We start from the raw sequence: 22,486 nt of genomic DNA on the forward strand, positions 1-22,486 counted from the left end.
GGGAGGGGGAGAGAGGGAGGGAGAGGGAGGGAGATGGATGGAGGGAGGGAGACAGAGGGAGGGAGGGAGATGGATGGAGGGAGGGAGACAGAGGGAGAGGGAGGGAGGGAGATGGATGGAGGGAGGGAGACAGGGGAGGGAGGGAGACAGAGGGGAAGGGAGAGGGGAAGGGAGACAGGGAGGGAGGGAGAGGGAGGGAGACAGGGAGAGGGAGGGAGAGGGAGGGAGGGAGATGGATGGAGGGAGGGAGACAGGGGAGGGAGGGAGACAGAGGGAGGGAGAGGGGAAGGGAAGGGAGACAGAGGGAGGGAGAGGGGAAGGGAAGGGAGACAGAGGGAGAGAGACAGAGGGAGACCGAGGGTGGGAGAGGGAGGGAGAGGGAGGGAGGGAGACAGAGGGAGGGAGAGGGAGGGAGAGGGAGGGAGAGGGAGGGAGAGAGATGGAGGGAGACAGGGAGAAGGAGGGAAGGAGAGAGATGGAGGGAGACAGGGAGGAGGAGGAGGAGGGAGGGAGAGGGAGGGAGACAGGGAGAAGGAGGGAGGGGGAGGGAGGGAGACAGAGGGAGATGGAGGGGGACGGAGAGAGGGAGGGAGGGAGGGATAGAGAGGGATGGAGGGAGACAATGGGAGACAGAGGGAGACAGGGAGAGAGACAGAGGAAGAGGGAGGGAGACGGACGGAGGGAGGGAGGGAGAGAGAGAGGGAGACAGAGGGAGAGAGACAGAGGTAGAGAGACAGAGGGAGGGAGACAGAGGGAGAGGGATGGAGGGTGAGGGACCGAGGGAGGGAGGGAGAGGGAGGGAGACAGAGGGAGGGAGACAGGGAGAAGGAGGGAGGTAGAGAGATGGAGGGAGACAGGGAGAAGGAGGGAGAGGGAGGGAGGGAGATGGAGGGGGACGGAGAGATGGAGGGGGACGGAGAGAGGGAGGGAGGGATAGAGAGGGATGGAGGGAGACAGAGGGAGACAGAGGGAGACAGGGGGAGGGAGGGAGGGAGACGGAGGGAGGGAGACGGAGGGAGGGAGACGGAGGGAGGGAGACGGAGGGAGAGAGACGGAGGGTGAGGGACGGAGGGTGAGGGACGGAGGGTGAGGGACGGAGGAGGGGGAGGGACGGAGGAGGGGGAGAGAGGGAGGAGGGGGAGAGAGGGAGGAGGGCGACGGAGGGAGGAGGGCGACGGAGGGAGGAGGGCGACGGAGGGAGGAGGGCGACGGAGGGAGGAGGGCGACGGAGATAGAGAGAGAGAGATCTGTGTATGTTGGGTCTGGTGGCTCAGTGGACGAAGGCGTCTGGTGCAGGGACCTGTGTTCAACCTCATGGTCACAATTTTTTTTTTGCTTTAGCCCCGTCCCTCCCCCTCTGACCCCGCCCCCACCGGTGTGGCCCTCTGCCACAAACCACACTGTAAATTTGGCCCCCGAGAGAAAGTTTGTGAGTACGGATGGCCTAGACTAACAGGTTGGAAGTCTGACCAAGATTGGTGCCATGGTTTATCAAAGCGGGGGCTGCCCCAGAAGTGGGAAAATGTGTAGGGATCCTGGCAAGCCTACAGGGTATTGATTTGCAGGGATCCTGATTCAGGGAGACTGCCTTATGATGTGTGGTGAGTCGTAAAAGCACCTCCTACTGATTGTGATTAATGTTCTGCTTTGGGATATTGCCATTTTTCAGCTGCCATGTATGTACTGTGATATTTGCCATATCTTGACTATAAAATTTGTATGATGAGCATGGTTTCAAACAAAAGAGCGTAAAAAACAAAAATGAAGCGATGGGGTTTCTTCTTGGATGGGATAGCAGAATTTGGTTACCATGAGTCGTACTATAAGAGCAGTCAGGAACATTGACAGTGTAGGTTCCTGGTAAAATGTAGAGTACTGTGTCTTGCCTAAAGCCTGAACATGGTAGTTGTGAAAATATCCAAAGGGGTTCAATCGGTGTCAGCAACCACTGTCGGGCAGTCAATGAATCGACAGTCTGGGAACAAGTCCCCCAGTATAGTCAGTCACCACGTGTGTAGGCGCTGCAATTATGTGGTGTTGACTATGAGGGAAGCCAGCGTGAACTTGGTGAGTGTCTGCTTGGGAGAGTGAAGGACTTTATTGAAGCCTCTACCGAATCCTGGCCCAGGCCAATGCGTGCTGCAGATAGTGTCGATTTCAATGCGGATGCGTCAAGGTGTTCGACGCAGCGGCTCTGCAAGCGGAAGTAAATGGGCTTTGTCATGTTCATTGGCTATTTTTCCCATGTATGGAGGCGATGTGTGCCAAAAGTATGCAAAATGGGCCAGCTATATCTCATTCACTACAGGGTTTTTGGTTGTTGTTAACTCTCAATCAGTGACTGTTATTTTGTTTTTCTTTTTGATTGATATTCAATTTTTTCCCCATGTCGTCTTCTAACACACATATCTGCTACGGTCATGTGGTTGATTAGAAGCTGGAATTTGGAGAGTCTAATTGGCTCTTTATAATTTATGGAACAGTCCATTTAGAAGTCTCTGCTTTCTGATTGGTGTGATTGGAATTTTATGAAAGACTATAGTGGGTGGGCTTTGAGAGTAATAGTGGTTTGATGGCCTAAGTAAACTGTGCCATCCTTAAATTAGACAATTAGTATGTGGGCAAACCAGCAAGATAAGAGCTGGGATTATGCCTTTTCTGCTAATGGTTTATTCTCTTAATGCATTTTATAACTTAATTCATTTTATACATATAGAATTTTACTTGAATTGTTCTAAGGTTTTAATATGTAGTGTTGAAATTGGATGTTATTGGATGTTATTGGCTCGTGTTGAAATTCAGTTTGTGTATGTCATCGTTTGAAACCTATGTTTTTTTTTGTTTTTTTTACTTTTTACAGATGCATGCTATTCCTTTGAGATCCTCTTGGGTAATGACCTGTGCATATGCACCATCTGGAAACTATGTTGCTTGTGGAGGATTAGACAATATATGCTCTATCTACAACTTGAAAACCCGAGAAGGAAATGTACGAGTAAGCAGAGAATTACCAGGACATACAGGTCAGATTGCTTTTTTATGTTGACTAACTTTTTATAAGCATCCTATAATGTATTAATAAAATATACCAGAGACCTGCATATTCAATCTCCGATGTGGCTACCTGTTGTTTCAAGCAGGCGTGAGTTGCGAGGGAGGCAGGAATGGGAGTTACAAGTCACCCCATCTCTTATTTCGAACACAGGATTAATTCTAGCAGGCCCCTTCCAGCCTCCTCTATCCTTCAATATATACCGCCACCCCTGTCCCTGTTCAGTTACTCTGACCTGAGCCTATTCCTCAGAATGAGGCTCTTGCTTAGATTTGAAATTGATTCCTTTTGGTAGGGCAGCAGCAACATATTTTGTAATCATGATTTATAGGTTTTGTGAGCACCACCTCTATTGCATCCACCCAGTAAATTACCTCTGCATTTGGGTTTCATTTAAGTGAATCATCTTAGCTGTTTATTTGTAGATCACCTAAGCTTGATACTGGAGGCAGTTTTACCTCTAAACAAAATTGCAATTTTGACGTGAACCTTATGATCTGATCTCACACAGTAGCAGGTATGAAACTAAATATTTCTTTAACTGTAAATTGGCATAATCTAGATCTCCACTGTGAAGTTGATTGTTGCTGTGTTAAAAGCTCATAGGCTAATTTGCAGGACCAAAAACCTGCTACCTATAAGAATAACTTTAAATTTAAAAAAAAGCACTTCACACATTCAATTTGGATTGCAACGGTATATTGAAAAATGGTGAATGTATGAGGGTTACTAAAACTGCACAAAATTAGCAATAAAACGTTTACTTACATTGTTCATTACAGTAATTGTAATATAAAATTGTTTAGTTCTTACAACACTTAATGCCTGGAGAATCAGGCAAGTTGCTATAATCGAATACCCAGGATCATTGTGTCTTATCTGTTGCCTTCTGTGAGAAAGTGCCATCTTTCTTGCATGGTATGCCCCCACTTTTTGCTGAATTGCTGAATGTACTTTGACTGAGTGTGCCCTGGACTCCTGCCAATCAGGTGCCCAGGGCCTATGTTCCTTCCCTAAAACAAACCAAACCCAAATTGGCAAACCCTGGCCACCTGTCAGCCCCTGGTAAATGGTACCCTAGGTACCCAGGGCCTTGTGACCAGGGAAGGCCTCTAAGGGCTGCAGCACTCCTTGTGCCACCCTTAGAGGCCCTGTACCCTTACACACACACACACACACACACACACACACACACACACACACACACACACACACACACACTGCCTTGGCAGGCCGAGTGTTTGGGTGCAAGACAAAAACAAAGTCGACATGACACACATCCCTGTGTGCCATGCCCATCACCTACACTGCCATGGCATACATCAGCCACCCCTCTAGCTGGGTGCCTTATGCCAATGGTGTGGGCACAGGAGCAGGAGCCCTGTGCCCCTACAGTGCCCAGGTCCATTCCTGAGCACTGTAAGTGCAGTGCTGCCATTTAAGAGTACATGGTGCTGAGAGCTCGTCAAACACGAGCTCCACAGCACCATAATGGCAACACTAAAGACTGAGAAGTTTGGTATCAAACTTCTCAGCACATTAAACCCACACTGATGCCAGTGTGGGATTTAATGTACCAAGCACCCCAGAGGGCATCTTAGAGGTGCCCCCTTAAACCTAACCTACAATCCACGTCTGCTCTAGGGCTGCCTAGGCTGCCACCCAGCAGACATGTTGCTGGACCCCTGGGTAGGAGAGCTCCTGCTCTCCTGGGCCTGCAACAATGCACATCCTGGGCGAGGTGCTAAATCTCCTCCCCCAGGATGGGCAGGGGGAAGCTTCAAAGGCATGCCGCCTCTGTGAGCTTCCCCAGGCCACTGCAACCCCCCACTCTGGCGGGAAGCTTTGGCCAGAAACCCCAAATAAGGACAGGGGATGTGCCAGCCTGCCAACCCCACCCCTCAGGTGGGGGAGGCGAGGTGATGCACATCTCCGGGCTCTCGCCATCTTGAAGATGGGGAGCCCTACCCCATCAGCACTAGGCTACTGCCTCCCTCCCACAGGAGAGAGGCAGGATAGGGGGTGTACCCACCCCAGGACAGGGACCCATTGGTCCCTGCCCTTCACCTACCTGTAACGCCCCTAAATCTAGTATTTAGGGGCACCCTGAACCTTCCTTCCCCAGATTCCAGATTCAAAACTACAAAGAAGAGCAAGAAGAAAGAAGACCTGCCCTGCAGCTGCTAAAAAGAGGAAGACACCAACTGCTTTGGCCCCAGCCCTACCGGCCTGTCGACCCTCGAACCTGCTCCTGCTCCAACCCGGCATCTCTTGTGGCCAGCAACCTCACAAACCCCGGAGAACCTGGCTACCTTTTGGCTCTAAGCCCCTGGGACTCCCATGAGTAGAGGCTCTACTCAAAACCTACCTCTAATCCCTGGCAGCAGCCCGGAACCGCGAACCCAGCACACTCTGCTCCAGCCAAGCCTGGCCAGTGCCGGAGTGAACAAAGACCCCGAGGACGACCCCACGGCGACTGTGACCCCGAGTCCGAACCCAAGGACCTCCCTCGACACTCCTGAAGAAGCCTGCAGCCTCAGAACAAGGTGCCCCCCCCACCGCGATCAACAGAGGGTAAGATTTCCCGACACCAAACGGCACCCCTGCACGCGGCGCCCCGCGGCCCCCTGTGCCCAATACCGGGGTACCTACCTATCCTCCAACTACCCAACTTACCTCTCAGAGTGGTGGTGGCACCTGAAGAATCCTCGTCCCCGAGCTTGCAGTCTTTTTCTGAACCGGAGATTTCCCATTGAAATCAATTGAGCGCCCGAAGGCTCAAAAGCACCCTGCACCCAGCCGCCCGAGTGGCCTTGGCACTGGCAGTGAACTCTACACCTACCTACTTCCCCACTTGCCCTGAGTAAGTGACCAGGAGCCCAGCTCCCACAGCCGCGTGGCTTGCCAGTCAGCAGCCACCAACCAAGGCCCCCCTATCCCTCATAGGATAACATTGGGCCTAACTCTCTCTGCACCCGGCCGCCCAAGAGTCGCTGAGGGTGAACCAACTGTACCTACCTGACCCTGGGGGACCCCTGAGTCTATGCCCAGAACCTCAACTCTGCCAGTCGAGTACTTACCCTTAAACCGATAACTCTATTTTCCTCATAGGGTAACATTGACTGGCTTTTTCCTGAAATTTCATCTAAGTGTGGACTTTTCAAATCTTAAAATATTCACCAAAAATCAGCCGAGTAACGAAAATTACTCACCTGCTCTTAGGTGAGCTCCCAGTGCTGAATCTTGGTGCCCAGCTCTGACTCTGAAAAATACTTACAACTGTACTTACCCGTAACCCAATTTTCTTCCATAGGAAATCATTGACTGTTTTTCTGTGAAATTTCTTCTAAGTGTCAATTTCTGCAATCTTTAAATATTCTTCAAAAATCGTATAATATCTGAAAACGTAATTACTTACCTGTTTTGGATAAAGGTCCCAGTACTGAGTCTAGGCACCCAGTACTGGATTACAAAAGTAACGAGAACATACTGTACCTGCAACTTGAATTTTCTTCCATAGGGAATCATTGACTGTTTTCTTTGAAATATTTTCTGTGTCAACTTTTAAAATAGCTAAATATTGTTTAAAAATCATTACAGTAATTAAGTCAACTTTCATCACTTGATTCTGAGTACTGACCCAGGACTGAATCTAGGATCCAGTCCTGAAATTCCAAAAGTAATCTAAAAAGTAATCTGTTACAAATAACTTGAATTCTCTTCCAGGGGATCCTCATCAATAGTCATAAGCACTGAATATTCCCGCCCATGTGCGGGGACCCCGGAAATAATAAAATTATATATGTAAAAAACATACATATATACAGCTCTGTATATGTATAAACATATATCATTTTTTCCAAGCAAATGCAGCTCCCATAAAAGGCTAGGCAATGTAAATATACACATCCAATAACACACATATATCTATATATATGTATAAAGGTATAACAATACACCCAAATCTCTTTTTTTTTTTTTTTTTTAATGAGGTAAACACTCATGAGAAAGCAAAAAATAAAGAGAACAAACTGTGGAAAAACACAGATGTATAACACATTGCCAGCCTGCAGGCTGCATTGCAATACAATACCATAGAGACTAAAAAGCCCTGTACAGGTAAAAACTGGCACCGTGCCTTTAAGGCAGCCCTGACTTCCATATCCCATCATGCCTCAGGGGTGACAGTTAGGTCAGTTGTTCTTTCCGGCTCCTTCAGTCAGGACCCTGGAATTCAGCTCTCTTCTTTTTTGACTCTTTAGTCAAAAATTATAACAACTTTAAGATTTTTTTTGGACTTCTTCTTACATTTTCTGTGGATCGTCGCTGAGAGGTGAGGAGTCAAGGGGAAGTCATGCTGCAAAGAGAAAATCGACGTCGACTTTATATTCAGCGTCGAAGAGGATGCGTTCGACGTCGACGGCGTCTAAAAGCTCGGCGTCGAGGACTCGGCGCCATAGTTCAACGTCGAAGAAGCATCTGTCGACGTCGAGAGAAGATCGATCGACGTCTGCACAGAGATATCGTTCGTCGTCGAAAGAAAGACATCGTTCGACGTCGAGGTCGGCGAGACATCATTCGACGTCGCGAGAAGAACGTAGACGATCTCCGCAGTCGACGTCGAGACCAAGATCGCCGTCAAGATCAAGATCGCCGTCGAGGAAACATCGTTCGACGGCGAGGAGGCTTTCGACGTCGTCGGAGCTTTCGACGTCGAGACAGAAGTCTCCGTCAGGAGTGACGTCGAGGCAGACGCCTCCGTCAGGGCCGACGTCGAGGCAGGAGCCTCCGTCGGAGTCGACGTCGAGGCAGGAGCCTCCGTCGGAGTCGACGTCGAGGCAGAGGCCTCCGTCGGAGTCGACGTCGAGGCAGAGGCCTCCGTCGGAGTCGACGTTGAGGCAGGTGCCTCCGTCCTCACAGGTCTCCAAAGCTTTGGTGAGGTACATGAAGCCTCCGTCGAAGGTAATCTCGACGTCGAGACAGGAAGCTCGGAGCCTCGAAGATTCGAGTCAAAGATCTCCGGTGATAGGCTTATCACCGTCGAGGCAGCCCTCTGTTGAGGGTACGCAGGAGGTTTCACATATTCGCCTCACAATTCGACCAGTCTCAAGGCGAAAATCTCCTCATAGACTGATATATACAGCTCCGGAGTCACCGCGTATCATTTCTATCTCGCCTTCAGGATCAGAGGGCTCAGGTTCAAGGTCAGCATCACCAGAGCTTGTACATCAATCTCCAGTTCCTGCAAGAGAAAGTTCGCAGGAGGAGGACAATGCTGTGCCTCAAAGTCCCGTAAGGGAGATGCCTCAGGACCCTGCTATGACAGACACAATAAAGGCATCGCTAACAAGAATAAGGGGCGTGGTATTCCCAGCGACACCGATCAGACCAAGATCTCGAGAAAGAGAATCCCGAAGTCACTCTCGAGCACCAAGAAGGCGATCCAGGTCTGCCTCCCTCAGAAGAGAGTCGACCAGATCAGAGAGAAGGCGCCGTAGGACCCCTTCTACCTCCCCTTCTTCCAGATCATCCAAAAGGGATTATTCACCGACACTCTCGGAGACGCCACCCTCTCGGGTATCTCCGGTAGATGACATTTCTACATTTCAAGAAGTGTTGTGTAGAGGAGCTACAAAATTAAGTATCCCTATGCCGGTTCAGGAGACCACCACATCCATAATTTTTGAAACTCTTCATGAGCGCACAGTGACACGCCCGTTGTTGCCATTAGTCCCCGGTTTGCTACAACCGGTAATGGATATCTTTCTCACGCCAGCAACCACCAAAACGGCGCCGGCGAGAATTCTAAAAAAGTACCGTCCAGCTCCGGAGGATCCGCTATTCCTTAAAACAGATCCTCCACCGGACTCTGTCATCACCGCCGCTGCCAGAAAGACGCATGCAGTAGCTGGCTCTTCAACGGTGCCACCAGATAAGGACAGTAAAACGCAAGACTCCTGGGGGAGGAAAGTTTGCGGCTCAGCATCCTCAAGCTTGAAGGTGGCAAGTGCCTCGGCTCTTCTGGGGCGCTATGATAGGTCACTATGGGACTCTCTTCAGAGGTTCGTTGAAAAAGTTCCATCAGAGGACAGACGGGACTTTGAAGAGATTTTGCATGAGGGGAGTCTAGTCTCTAACCAGATCATAAGTGCAGCGGCGGATGGGGCAACACTGGCAGCGCATGAATATGCACATGGAGTCACAGCCAGAAGATCATCCTGGCTTAGATTGACGGCCCTGAAACCGGAAGCGCAGGCAAGAATTTTAAATCTGCCTTTCTCCGGTAGTTCTCTTTTTGGGTCCCATGCAGACGAGGAAATGGCCCGTATGAAAGCAGAGCTGGAGACCATGAAAGCAGTCGGGCTTGAAAAGAGGAAAGAGTTTCGACGCCGCAAGGGAAATGACAGGCGCAATTACCAACAGAGGGTTCAAACCCCTCATTGGCAAAAGAACCAGGACCAGCAAGGTCAAAAGAAACAGCAATACCAGTCCCGCAAGCCATCCAGGGGACGAGGTAACAACAGGCAGTCTAATGCTGGAAACAAAGCACCGGGGAAGCAATGAGAAACCGCTTCCTCCGATGCTGTCCACCGCTCCGGGGGGAGGAAGTGTTGCGCATCATCTTCCAGAGTGGCAGACAATCACAAAGGACAAGTGGGTACTCAATATACTGCGTCATGGGTACTCGCTTCGTTTCAAAAGTCACCCCCCATCGATTCCTCCTGTCAAGTCATCCCAGCATCTAAAGCAGCTCAGAGAGGAGGTAGCGACGCTACTACTCAAATCTGCAATAGAGAAAGTGCCCATAAACCAGAGAGGAAAGGGAGTTTACTCCAGATATTTTCTCATCCAAAAGAGGAGTGTGAGGGCGGAGTTCAGACCCATTTTAGACCTACGGATACTGAACAAGCACATAAAAAAGGAAAAATTTCGCATGCTGGCGCTCCACCAAATATATCCTCTTCTCCGGATGGGCGATTGGATGTGTTCACTGGACCTTCAGGATGCATATTTCCATATTCCCATCCTAAGGAATCATCGAAAATTTCTCAGGTTTGTGGTAGGCAACGCTCACTATCAGTTCAAAGTCCTCCCATTTGGCCTGAAGTCAGCTCCTCGAGTATTCACAAAATGCGTGGCAGTAGTAGCGGCTGCTCTGAGGCGCGCAGGAGTCTTCGTCTATCCCTACCTAGACGACTGGCTAATAAAGGGCTCTTCGCCACAGAATGTGCGGACACAGCTGTCGCTATGCCTGAACTTATGTCGCAGGTTGGGTCTCAGAGTGAATGTCAAAAAGTCCAATTTTTCACCAACGCAGAGAATACACTACCTGGGTGCAACTATAGACTCCGTAGTAGGAAAAGTGTTTCCTTCGGAGGAAAGACAGTCATCCATTATGCTAAAAGGCAGACAGATTATGACCAGCAATCTGTCGTCGGCAAGGCAAATCTCATCTCTGCTAGGGGCCATGGCATCCTGCATCTTCCTAGTGCCCAATGCCAGGCTAAGGATGCGTCCTCTCCAGCAAGATCTCGAGGACAAATGGGATCAAAGGAACTCTCTGTGGGAAGAAAAGGTTTGCCTCTCCTCTGCAGCCAAACAGTCAATCAAGTGGTGGCTGAAGCCAAGGAATCTGCAAGTGGGGATTCTTTTCCGTCAAGAGCCCCCAACTCAGACCTTAATCACCGACGCATCCCTTCAGGGATGGGGTGCGCATTTTGGGACTCTGCAAACTCAAGGACGGTGGTCCAGCAGCGAACAGTTGTACCACATCAACATGCTGGAGCTCAGGGCGGTCCACCTAGCCCTCAAAGCGTTCCTACCTGCGATAACGACGAGTACCATTCTAGTACAGACGGACAATACCACCACAATGTACTACCTGAACAAGCAGGGGGGTACTCGATCCAGAACGCTCTCGCTGGAAGCTCAGTCCCTGTGGCACTGGATCCTAGCAAGGAACATCTCATTGAAAGCGGTGCACCTACCAGGAGAACTCAACGTGCAAGCAGACTTGCTCAGTCGGCATTTTCAAGAGCCAGAGGACTGGGTAATCAACGACGAAGTGTTAGAAGACATCTTCGGGGAATGGGGGCGCCCGCAAGTGGACCTCTTCGCGGACGAGCAAAACACAAAATGCCGAGGCTTCGCCTCAAGATACCATCGACCAGGATCCCTAGGGAATGCCCTTTTGATCAATTGGTCAATGACATTTGTGTACGCTTTTCCGCCTCTCCCACTAATTCCCAAGGTGGTGACCAAGCTACAGAATTCATCTGCCAAGATGATACTCATAGCACCGGACTGGCCGAGGCAGTGGTGGTACACGGATCTCCTACACATGTCGATCCGCCCCCACAAGCGGCTGCCGTGCAGGCCGGACTTGTTATCCAAGATGCAGGGGAAGATTTACCATCCCAGCCTTCCCTCGCTGAGCTTAACAGCATGGCTCCTGAAGTCCTCCAGTATGGCCATCTGAACCTCCCTCAAGAGTGTATGTCCATACTGAAGGAAGCCAGGAGGCCTTCGACAAGACACTCCTACTTCTGTAAGTGGAAAAGATTTTATATATGGTGTGCTCAGCATCATTATGATCCCACTAAATGCCAGGAGGATGTAATTTTGCCCTATCTTCTACATTTAGCAAGGGCAGGGTTGAAATTTTCTTCCATAAAGGTTCACCTAGCAGCCATAACAGCATACAGGCGTTCGCCTTCACAGCAGTCATTTTTTAAAGTGCAGGTAGTGAAGGATTTCTTGCAAGGACTCAAGAAAGTCTATCCCCCTGTTAGACCTCCCTCTCCTTCCTGGGAGCTAAACTTGGTTCTGTCGAAGCTCATGGGTTCACCTTTTGAGCCTATTCATAAGGCTACCCTACAGCACCTCACATGGAAGACAGCATTTTTAATAGCCATCACTTCAGCACGGAGGGTCAGTGAGATACAGGCCCTCTGTTCTAAAGAACCCTACACTGTTTTTCATCTAAATAGGGTGGTGATGAGAACTCACCCTTCGTTCCTACCCAAGGTGGTATCGGAGTTTCATGTAAACCAAGCCATCTCCTTACCAACCTTTTTTCCCAACCCCTCCTCTCCGGCAGAGAGGGCGTTGCATTCTCTGGATGTCAGAAGGGTCCTAAAATTCTACCTAGATAGGACTAAGAATATCAGGAAATCTGACCAATTGTTTGTGAACTATGGGATTGTCCGTATGGGCTTTGCTGCATCCAAACGTTCCATTGCTAGGTGGATTGTTTCTAGTATTACTTTGGCCTACCAACTGGCTCAGAAACCATTGGGGGCGCGCCCTAAAGCGCATTCGACAAGAGGAAAAGCGGCTACCGCGGCTTTTCTCAATAATGTCCCACTCTCCGAGATCTGCAAGGCAGCCACTTGGAGATCTGTCCACACTTTTACCAGGCATTATTGTCTGGATTCGGACACCAGGGCAGACACTCAAGTAGGACAAGCCTCCTTGAGGAATCTGTTCCAAACATAATCATTTTCATGATTCTTTTTCTCCATGGGTGATACAACCTTAGTTTCATTTGCCTGCTGGTGGAAGGGGAGCTTGCTACTCTATTCAGTGCTTATGACTATTGATGAGGATCCCCTGGAAGAGAAGGGTAAGTTACTTACCTGTAATTCTAGTTCTCTTCCAGGGGTATCCTCATCAAAGTCATAAGCAACCCACCCACCTCCCCAGGCAAATGAGAAGAGGTGTATTATTCATTATGGAAAAGGTATATCTTTGTGTTTAGGACTACGGTCCCGCAAAGAACAACTGACCTAACTGTCACCCCTGAGGCATGATGGGATATGGAAGTCAGGGCTGCCTTAAAGGCACGGTGCCAGTTTTTACCTGTACAGGGCTTTTTAGTCTCTATGGTATTGTATTGCAATGCAGCCTGCAGGCTGGCAATGTGTTATACATCTGTGTTTTTCCACAGTTTGTTCTCTTTATTTTTTGCTTTCTCATGAGTGTTTACCTCATTAAAAAAAAAAAAAAAAAAGAGATTTGGGTGTATTGTTATACCTTTATACATATATATAGATATATGTGTGTTATTGGATGTGTATATTTACATTGCCTAGCCTTTTATGGGAGCTGCATTTGCTTGGAAAAAATGATATATGTTTATACATATACAGAGCTGTATATATGTATGTTTTTTACATATATAATTTTATTATTTCCGGGGTCCCCGCACATGGGCGGGAATATTCAGTGCTTATGACTTTGATGAGGATACCCCTGGAAGAGAACTAGAATTACAGGTAAGTAACTTACCCTTTTCCATTGAGCTCAATGCATTGTTGTGTTTAAAATAGAGTTGCCTATTGCAACCACTTGTAACTGTTTACAAAAGTCAATTGCATATTGCAAAAGTATTTATATGAAACATCTCATTCTGAGAAAGTATATTTTAAATCCAAGTGTTGGTTCTAAAATAAAACAACCATATATTTTTTTTATATATAAACCATTGGCCTAGAGTTCAGTTATTGAGTGTGTGAGGCCATTTGCTGACTGAGTGTGTACAACAAATGCTTTACACACTGTCCTCTGATACTGCCTTACTGCTCGACCAAGCTACCACTTTAGAGAGTAAGGTTATATCTAACTTTAGCCTCTGTCAAACCCTGGGGGACTGTGTACTCTGTACACCCTGTACCTATTAAGGAACAGTATATACAGAGCCACTTTCTCACACCTTCAATAACTCATGTTTTACTTTTATTCACTATGTTCCAAGACTAAGATTTTTAGTCATACTATGATATCTATGTATCCTTTGAGCATCATTTTAAATTGTTCTTACTTAAGGTTTAAATTATTTGCTTAATGCATTAAGTTTTATTGGCAATGACACAAAATAAACAAAATTATCCTCCTCCACAAACTTTAGTGAGGAATTAGAAAGGCCATCTTAGTTCAGTCATAACAAGATTCCCAAACTATCCAGGCCAGACAACGTTTTTAAGAGACTGGGAGGGTTAAAAATGTTTTCAATTCAGTCTCAGAAGAATGTTTGCTCCCTGCTTCTTCAATACAGAATATAATTACACTAAATTTGATGTGGTGATAGAACATACAAGGATGCTGTACTCAATCATAGGCTGTGCATAGTAGAGTCTAAAATTAAAGTGAATTGGCATCCTCAGTCTACTACGCACATCTGAAATGTGGTCAGTGGAGTGGAAGCAGGGTGTGGCCAAATGCCATGCCTTACTCGATTGTGTGCATAGGGTTTGAATAACAGTTATGCCTATGCTATTCCCGGCAACCAGTCTGTGGTGTGCATCTGAAAGCTTTGCACGGTAGGTTTTGGAAGAACGTGCACTAGGCCCACATCCAGAGTTCAATGGGGAGTGTTTATGGAGATCTCTGAGCAGACTCCTCCCTTAACATTAGAGAAGTTTGAAGAAATCCTCTGGGGTGTCCAATTTTAAGCTGGGTAACTGATACAGTGGCTTGAAATACCATTCATTTGAAGTTAAAAGGTGCTATTTTGACTTCTCACAAAGGCAAAGCCATCTGACCCTCATAGAACACATGTTTTGATAAGCGGTTCCCATGACTTCTGTAACCTTCATACTTATTCTGCTCAGGTCAAATGGACCATTCACTTTTTCTAGCTACGACCCAATTTCCCTGTTTAGTCTCAAAGCTAAGTGATAGAAAAACTCATTAACCTTGGTCGCTCAGGTTTCCTGAAGAGAAGTTTTTCTGATGGTAACACCAGACTTTATCAATCAGCAATGTAATTGAGAAAGCCCAGAATTATCAGTACACCTCGTGCAAATGCAGAGTATGCCGTAGCGTAACGTTGCTCTCTCCAGTGCTTGTGCAGTTCCTTCCTTTCCGTGGGGGGGGGGGGGTCAGGTGGGTTTCTTGTAGTATGACAATATGGACTCCCCTCCTCTTTATATGGGCATAAATGTTATATTGTTTTGTCATAATAATCTGAAAGAAACACGTTAGTTAGATTCCTCACCTTAGAATATCCCCAGGCATCAGGCTGGATCCAGAAAGATTTTTCGTCAGCAATACCCCTTGCGCGTCGCTAGGCGTCGTCTGCGGCTCCGCGTCTGTCATTGGCGTGGTGCGCCGGAATGACGTCGTCGGAGTACTTGGACGCCGCCCTCGCGCGCTGACTTCAGTTCTTCTTTTTTCCGCGCCAGACAGCGCCGATCCGGGAAGAGCTTACCCCTTAGTCACTTTGTGACAAAACTTTTTGACTCTTTTTGGTCTTCTGTCGACTCGACTCTGGTGCCGGTAGGATGCCTGGTTTTAAGGCCTGTGACTCCTGTTATCGACTGATGTCGGTGACGGACCACCATTGCCGGTGCCTTTACTGCCTGGGGGCCGACCACGATGCCGAGTTGTGCCTTGACCTCGAAGGCTAGGCGGGAGCGGTCCCGTAAGCTTCTCGAGCTTCGGCACTCGGCTCCGCGCCGTTCACGGTCCCGGTCCAGGAGGAGGTCGAAGGACAGGTCGCGGAGCCGCAGCCACCATCATCGCTCGTCGGGCTTGAAGTCTTCGGGTAAGTCAAAGCGCTCAAAGAAGTCCAAGAGGCGACACCGCTCTTCAGACTCCCCTCGCCGGTTGCGCGACCCGGTCGAGGGTCAGGGTGGTCCCACCCCCGCTGCTCCTTCGGAGCCGCGTCCGTCCCCATACCCGCCGGTCCCTGAGATCAGTGCCTTCCTCTCGACCATGAGGGGCCTTGCTCCGCCGTCGAAGCCTGCCGGCGTGCCTTCGGCCCCGCGGGCTCGACTGGGCGACCTCACGAGCCGGCGGCTCTGACCCCGGCACAGTCGACGACTTCGGTCCCGAAGCCGAAGGTCCCCGAGGGATTCAGGCCTGGATCTCTGCCGGCGCCGGTCGACCTCACGATGCCTCCTCCGTCGGCGCCGACTTCGGGTCCACCTCCGGCGCCGTCTCCGGACTACGCCGTTCCCCGGTTCAGCCCCGGGCCCGGCGCCGGTGCGGCGCCGCTCGACGCCGCATCCGTGGCTGATGGATGAGCATTTAATCTACCGCTCAGCTCCGGTTATTCCCCCTGTTTATCAGGAATCAGATGACGGGGGCGACTGGGAGGGGTCTCAGGACCCTATGGCCAGGCAGGCCGAATTTTCACAGGACTGGGCAGACGAACTGGGGGATGCCAGTGGTCTGGACACCTCCCCGGACGCTGGTTTCATCTCTCCTCCGACTGTGGCCTCGGAGGAAGGTGCTGCTTTTTCAGTGGTGCTGCGCAAGGCGGCCGAAGCACTTGGGCTGGAGTTGCCTGCTGTGGCCATGAGGACTAACATCCTCACTGAAGTGCTTCAACCATCAGCAAGCTCCACGGAGTTGCAGTTCATTGAGGTACTAGTGGACGTTCTGCAGGGCACCTGGTCCAAGCCCTCCACAGTACCTCCTGTGGATCGGAACGTGGCCCGGCGCCACCGCACTGCTCCGGGCGACCCCAGTTTCCTGTCCCAACACCCCACGCCCGAGAGTCTGGTTATCCAGGCCTCGACTTCCCAATCCTCCTTCCCGTACGCTTCTCCGAATCGGGAATCCAAGAGGCTGGAACAGTTCGGAAAGAAGCTGTTCTCTTCCCTTAGTTTGGGACTGCGGTCCTTGAATACCGCTTGCCTCTTGGACCATTATTCCCACTCTCTGTGGGATACGGTGGAGGACATGCTGCCCCTGTGTCCGGAGGAGGCCCGGTCACGGCTCACCCAGGCGCTTGCTGACAGGCGAGATGCAGCACGGCATGCCATACGATGTGGACTAGACACCACGGACTCGCTGGGTAGGGCGATTTCAACCACGGTGGCACTCCGTCGCCACGCCTGGCTACGGTCCACGTCTTTCTCGGGGGATGTCCAGAGTACCCTCATGGATATGCCCTTTGATGGCACTCGCCTTTTTGGCGCGAAGGCGGATAGTGCGCTGGCTCGCTTCAAGGACTCCGCGGCCGCAAACTTCTGCCTTTCGTCCCATTCGTGGCCAGGGAAGGGGCGCCTCCTCACGTCCGCCTAGCCACCTGCCGCAGAACCAACCTGCACGCGGACGTGGATTCCGCCGAGGCGGTACTGGAGGACAACGTGCCGGTCAGTCCACATCCACCCCGGATGCGTTCCTGGTCCAGAAGTAGGTTGTGGTTGCTATTCCCACTACTTCTGGTTTCCAAGAAGGGCAAAGGGGGGCCTACGCCCTATCTTGGACCTCAGGAGCGTCAACGCCTTCCTCCGGAAGGAGAAGTTCAAGATGCTCACCTTAGCTCAGGTTCTGGCTGCCCTAGACCCTGGAGACTGGATGGTAGCGTTGGACTTGCAGGACGCTTATTTTCACATCCCCGTCCTGCCGGCTCACCGGCGTTACCTGCGATACACAGTGGGTCAGGAGCACTTTCAGCTCACCGTGCTCCCCTATGGCCTCACCCGTGCCCCTCGGGTGTTCACTAAGGTGATGGCGGTGGTCGCAGCTCATCTGCGGAGATCAGAGGTTCCAGTCTTCCCCTATCTCGACGACTGGCTGTTGAAGGCGGGCTCGCCCCAGCAAGTCGTCTCCCACCTCCAGACTACGGCTGACCTCCTGCATTTGCTGGGGTTCTCCATCAATGTGCCGAAGTCGCACCTGAGACCCTCCCAGAAGCTCCTCTTCATTGGAGCGGTTCTGGATTCGGCGCAGTTCCGGGCCTATCCTCCGGAACAGCGGGTCCGGGATATTCAGGCTCTGATTCCCATCTTTCGGCCTCTATCCTGGGTTTCGGTCAGGTTGGTGCTGCGGCTTCTGGGGCTGATGGCCTCCTGCATCCTGTTGGTGCATTACGCCAGGTGGCGAATGCGGGCTCTGCAGTGGGACCTGAAGTTTCAGTGGGCCCAGCATCGGGGCAACCTGTCCGACCATGTCTTGATCTCAGTGGTGGCTCACGAACCGTGATTGGGTCAGCGGCAGATCCCTCTCCTTACCCCAACCGGAGCACGTGGTAGTGACGGATGCGTCCCTCCTAGGATGGGGGGGGGCACATGGGGGAGGCAGAGATCAGAGGACTCTGGTCTCCGGCGGAGACTCGGCTCCATATCAACCTTTTGGAGCTGAGAGCGATCCGTCTTGCACTGAAGGCATTCCTTCCCTCTGTCCGGGGAAGTGTGGTGCAGGTGTTCACGGGCAACACCACCGCCATGTGGTATTGCAACAAACAGGGTGGGGTGGGGTCGTGGACCCTTTGTCAGGAGGCTCTGCGCCTCTGAACATGGCTGGAACACCAGGGCATCACCCTGGTGGTTCAACATCTGCCGGGCTCTCTGAACGCCAGAGCAGACGAACTCAGCCGCCGGTGCATGATGCATCACGAATGGCGTCTAAACTCGGACGTGGCGCAAGGTCTCTTTCTGCATGCATCACGAATGGCGTCTAAACTCGGACGTGGCGCAAGGTCTCTTTCTGCAGTGGGGAGAGCCTTCGTTAGATCGATTCGCCACCGAAGAGAACGCGCAATGTCCGCAGTTCTGCGCGTTGGAGTTTCCAAGGCGGCACTCGCTCGGGGACGCCATTCGTCGCGAGTGGAGTTGCGGTCTGTTGTACGCCTTTCCGCCTATACCACTTCTGCCCAGAGTGCTGAAGAAGACCAGGCACGACCGGGCCCAAGTCATCTTGGTGGCTAAGGATTGGGCACGAAGGTACTGGTATCCCGAGCTACTCAGTATGACAATCGAGCCCCCGATACGACTGCCTCTTCAGGAGGACCTTCTGTCGCAGCAGCAGGGAACGGTCCTCCACCCTAACCTGTCCAGTCTCCACCTCCATGCGTGGAGATTGAGCGGCGACAGTTGATGCCATTTGACTTGCCTCCTGAAGTCTGTGATGTTATTCTGGCAGCCAGGCGTTCCTCCACAAAAACGGTATACGCCTGCAGGTGGAACAAATTTGTGGCATGGTGCACAGCAAAGGCTGTGGATCCCCTTTCCGCCCCTCTTTCTGAGGTTCTCCTCTTTCTTCTTTCTCTGGGCACGCTTAAAGGTTATCTTTCAGCTATCTCTGCTTTCTTACGGCTTCCTGATCAGCCTTCTCTTTTCAAATCCCCTGTTGTTTCTCGTTTCCTCAGGGGCATTACTCACATGTTTCCTCCTGTCCCCTTCGTAATGCCTCAGTGGGATTTGAATCTAGTCTTGACTTTTCTGATGTGCGCTCCCTTTGAGCCTCTTCACAATTGTCCTATTCGTCTTCTGACTCTTAAGACTGCTTTCCTGGTAGCGATCACCTCGGCTAGACGGGTGAGTGAGCTCCAGGCTATATCGTCTAAGCCTCCTTTTCTTTCTGTTCATCCGGACAAGGTTGTCCTCCGGACTCGTCCTTCCTTTTTTCCGAAAGTGGTGACTCCCTTTCACATCGGGCAATCTGTCACATTGCCCACCTTCTTTCCGCCTCCGCATCCTTCGAAAGCGGAAGAAAGGCTCCACCGTCTGGACCCAAAACGGGCGCTGTCCTTTTATTTGGACCGCACCAAACAGTTCCGGGTGGACGACCAGCTTTTTGTTGGGTACGTGGGTGCTAAGAAGGGACGGCAGTACACAAGCGGACTGTCTCGCTGTGGGTCGTATGGTGTATAAAAGCTTGTTACTCCTTGGCTAAAAAGGACCCTCCTGTAGGGCTGAGAGCCCATTCCACCCGGGCCACAGCGGCGACTACTGCCCTGGGACTGGGAGTTCCCTTGCAAGACATCTGTCAGGTGGCGACGTGGGCCTCGCTGCACACGTTTGCCAAGCATTATTGCCTGGACAGCCAAGTCCGGAGAGATGGCTTCTTTGGCCGTTCTGTTCTCCAGGACTTTCTGGTGTGATCTTGGTTTGCAGACCCACCACCAGGATTGGTATTGTTGGGGTATCTATTCTAAGGTGAGGAATCTAACTAACGTGTTTCTTTCAGATGAACAAGTTACTTGCCTTCGGTAACGATGTATCTGTAAGAAACATTAGTTAGTTAGATTCCTCACCGCCCCACCCATCCTCCCCGTTCTGCGAACCGACATCTAGGGTTAAGGCTATCCTTTCTAGGGCCCTAGATTTTTTGGCATCCGTATCGGTCTCTTGCATGGCTCAGCTTTCCGCGCCAGGAACGCAATGTACAAGAACTGACGTCAGCGCGCGAGGGCGGTGTCGAAGTACTCCGACGTCATTCCTGCGCATGACGCCAACGAAGGACGCGGAGCCACAGACGACGCCTAGCGACGCGCAAGGGGTATTGCTGACACAAAATCTTTCCGGATCCAGCCTGACGCCTGGGGATATTCTAAGGTGAGGAATCTAACTAACTAATGTTTCTTACGGATACATCGTTACCGAAGGTAAGTAATTTGTTCTTCAAGCCCGACCATTCTAACTAATAAATGAGTAGGTCAAGGGGGTTTTCATGACAAGACTGGGGAAAGCGTAATAATGATCAATCTCCTCAAGGAGAACACCAGGAAGATGATGTTTGGGAGGGGGGCATTCTCCTGGTGGAGAAGTTGTACAATCCAGTCCCAAAGCTGGCCTGGGGCTGTGAAGAACTTTGTTGAGTCTTCGTAGTTAACTCGAAGCCTATCATGACATAAGTAATACCCAGTTCTCGCAAGTGGTGTTTTGCCTCATTGAATGAAGGCAGCTGTTGTTGCACTGCTCTAGAAAAGTCTGGGAAAATCATGATCTTTTTATTGTATATAGTGATCTCTCCACTTGCTCATACTTCGGACAGGAGATCGTCTCGGTCTTTGAAGTTCAAGACTCTGGTGATCACCAACCGGTAACCCGCTTCAGTCAGCAGAGGCCGCATTGGCACCCATTGAGCTCTTTCTAGTGCAACAAATTGGGATAGGCTGGTTAGCGCCACCTCCGCACAAAGCCAGCCCTCAAGGAACGTGACCATGTCCGCACTCTAATCCTCAATGCGCTCCGGCAGGCCAATAACCTAGAGATTCTTCCATCTGTTCTTAGCATCTGCTGCACGTTCCTCAAAGACCTTCACCCTATGATTCTTTGCTGTCCGGTCTTTCCTCATAGTTTTCACCTCGGGATGCTATTCCTCTATGGTCCATTCCATGGTGGTGACCCCTTCAGCTAGCCGACTGTGATCATCACAGAGTAGCCTCTGGTCCACGACTAGTGTATCAATTTTAAGTTCCAGCGCCTGTCGTGATTCCTTGATCGCTTTCAAGATAGCGTCTACTGCAGCATTTCTGCTGTTTTCCAGCGAGAGCCCATCTGTCCGCTCCGGTCTTCTCGCGGCGACATCCAGGGGCTGGTCAGGATTATTAGCGTCCTTTTTTCTAGTGGCCTTGCCCATGGTCGCGTTCTCTCCAAGGGTGTGGCTGCTCCTGGAGTCGTACTGTCCAGCCTGTGCCATAAGGGATGTGCTCCGCTCATTATATCCCCTCACAGCCAGTCTTCCCTTTGCCTTAATGTGGAACTATTACAATAAACAAGAAAACAATATTCCCAATTCAAATTTATTTATGCCAGTTGATTAAAACAATTGCATAAAACACCAGATTAAAAAACTTCATAAACATGCTTTTATAAAAGACAGTGCACCCCAGAGTAATTAATTTGTTTCAGACTTTGCCAAAGTTTGTAAACAAAGTTCATGAATTTTACAAAACAAAAGTTTGTAACTTGAATTGAAGCTATTACTGTGTGCCTGCAGGAGCAGAGCCCCATCCAATTAAACAGTTTTTTACGCAAGCTTCTCTCATTGGTGCCAATACTGGACAGGCACACATAATGTACTCTATGGTTTCCTTGAAATAACCACATTCTACAATGCTGCAAGCATTGGGATTATGCCACTTTGGGCATTAGGTCTAAAGTTAGAAGTCCTCCAGGGTTGTATAACAAATGATTATACTTTGTAGTTTTTCCTAGAGGTATTCCCAAGCAAAGTTGAGTTGTAATGACAGGATAGCTGTTAATAACAGTCAAAGCGTGGGCACACTTTGACAGATCTTGCTTGCCTTCCAGCTGTTATAATTAATGGATGTTCCTGGAGAGATGTTTTTTGAAAGAGCCAAAGGCGATGGGGTATTCCATAGCCCTTCTGCTTGCAGATCAGCTAATGACACCTGTAGGTAACGCTTTATAGGCATTTTTCTCGCTTGAGTTCTCAATTTCAAGCCAGAGCAAGTGATCCAGCGTAGCTGAGGTTGACAAAATTTACAGCACAATTTCAATGATGTTCCTTTGCGGGCGATCAATTGCATACCTAAGCCAAATTCTATTCAAAGTTGGGCTGGTGAAGATGGTTGTGGTAAAAGAAATATGCTCTTGTAAACCATTGTAGTTAAATTGTCAAACAATTTTGCCTCTCTCGCCCTCAACGCTTCCGTACCATAGGCAAGCATACTGAGTAATTTTGCCTATGTTACTTTAAGCATTGGGGCCAACCTGGGGCGTGAGGATTGTA

At 50.1% G+C, this 22,486-nt stretch overlaps 1 protein-coding gene across 3 annotated transcripts in view; it reads left to right on the forward strand.

Annotated features, from left to right (window-relative positions):
* The window catches only part of GNB4 (G protein subunit beta 4), a 684,865-nt gene that overhangs the window by 561,034 nt on the left and 101,345 nt on the right, over positions 1–22,486 (forward strand). For all 3 annotated transcript variants that reach the window (XM_085635394.1, XM_085635395.1, XM_085635393.1), the window contains one exon: positions 2,861–3,023. In XM_085635394.1, the coding sequence (XP_085491520.1) occupies positions 2,861–3,023 (163 nt within the window). The remainder of the gene's footprint in view (positions 1–2,860; positions 3,024–22,486) is intronic.

The sequence above is a fragment of the Triturus cristatus genome, chromosome 11, assembly GCF_964204655.1.
Source record: "Triturus cristatus chromosome 11, aTriCri1.1, whole genome shotgun sequence".
NCBI classification, from domain to species: Eukaryota; Metazoa; Chordata; class Amphibia; order Caudata; family Salamandridae; genus Triturus; species Triturus cristatus.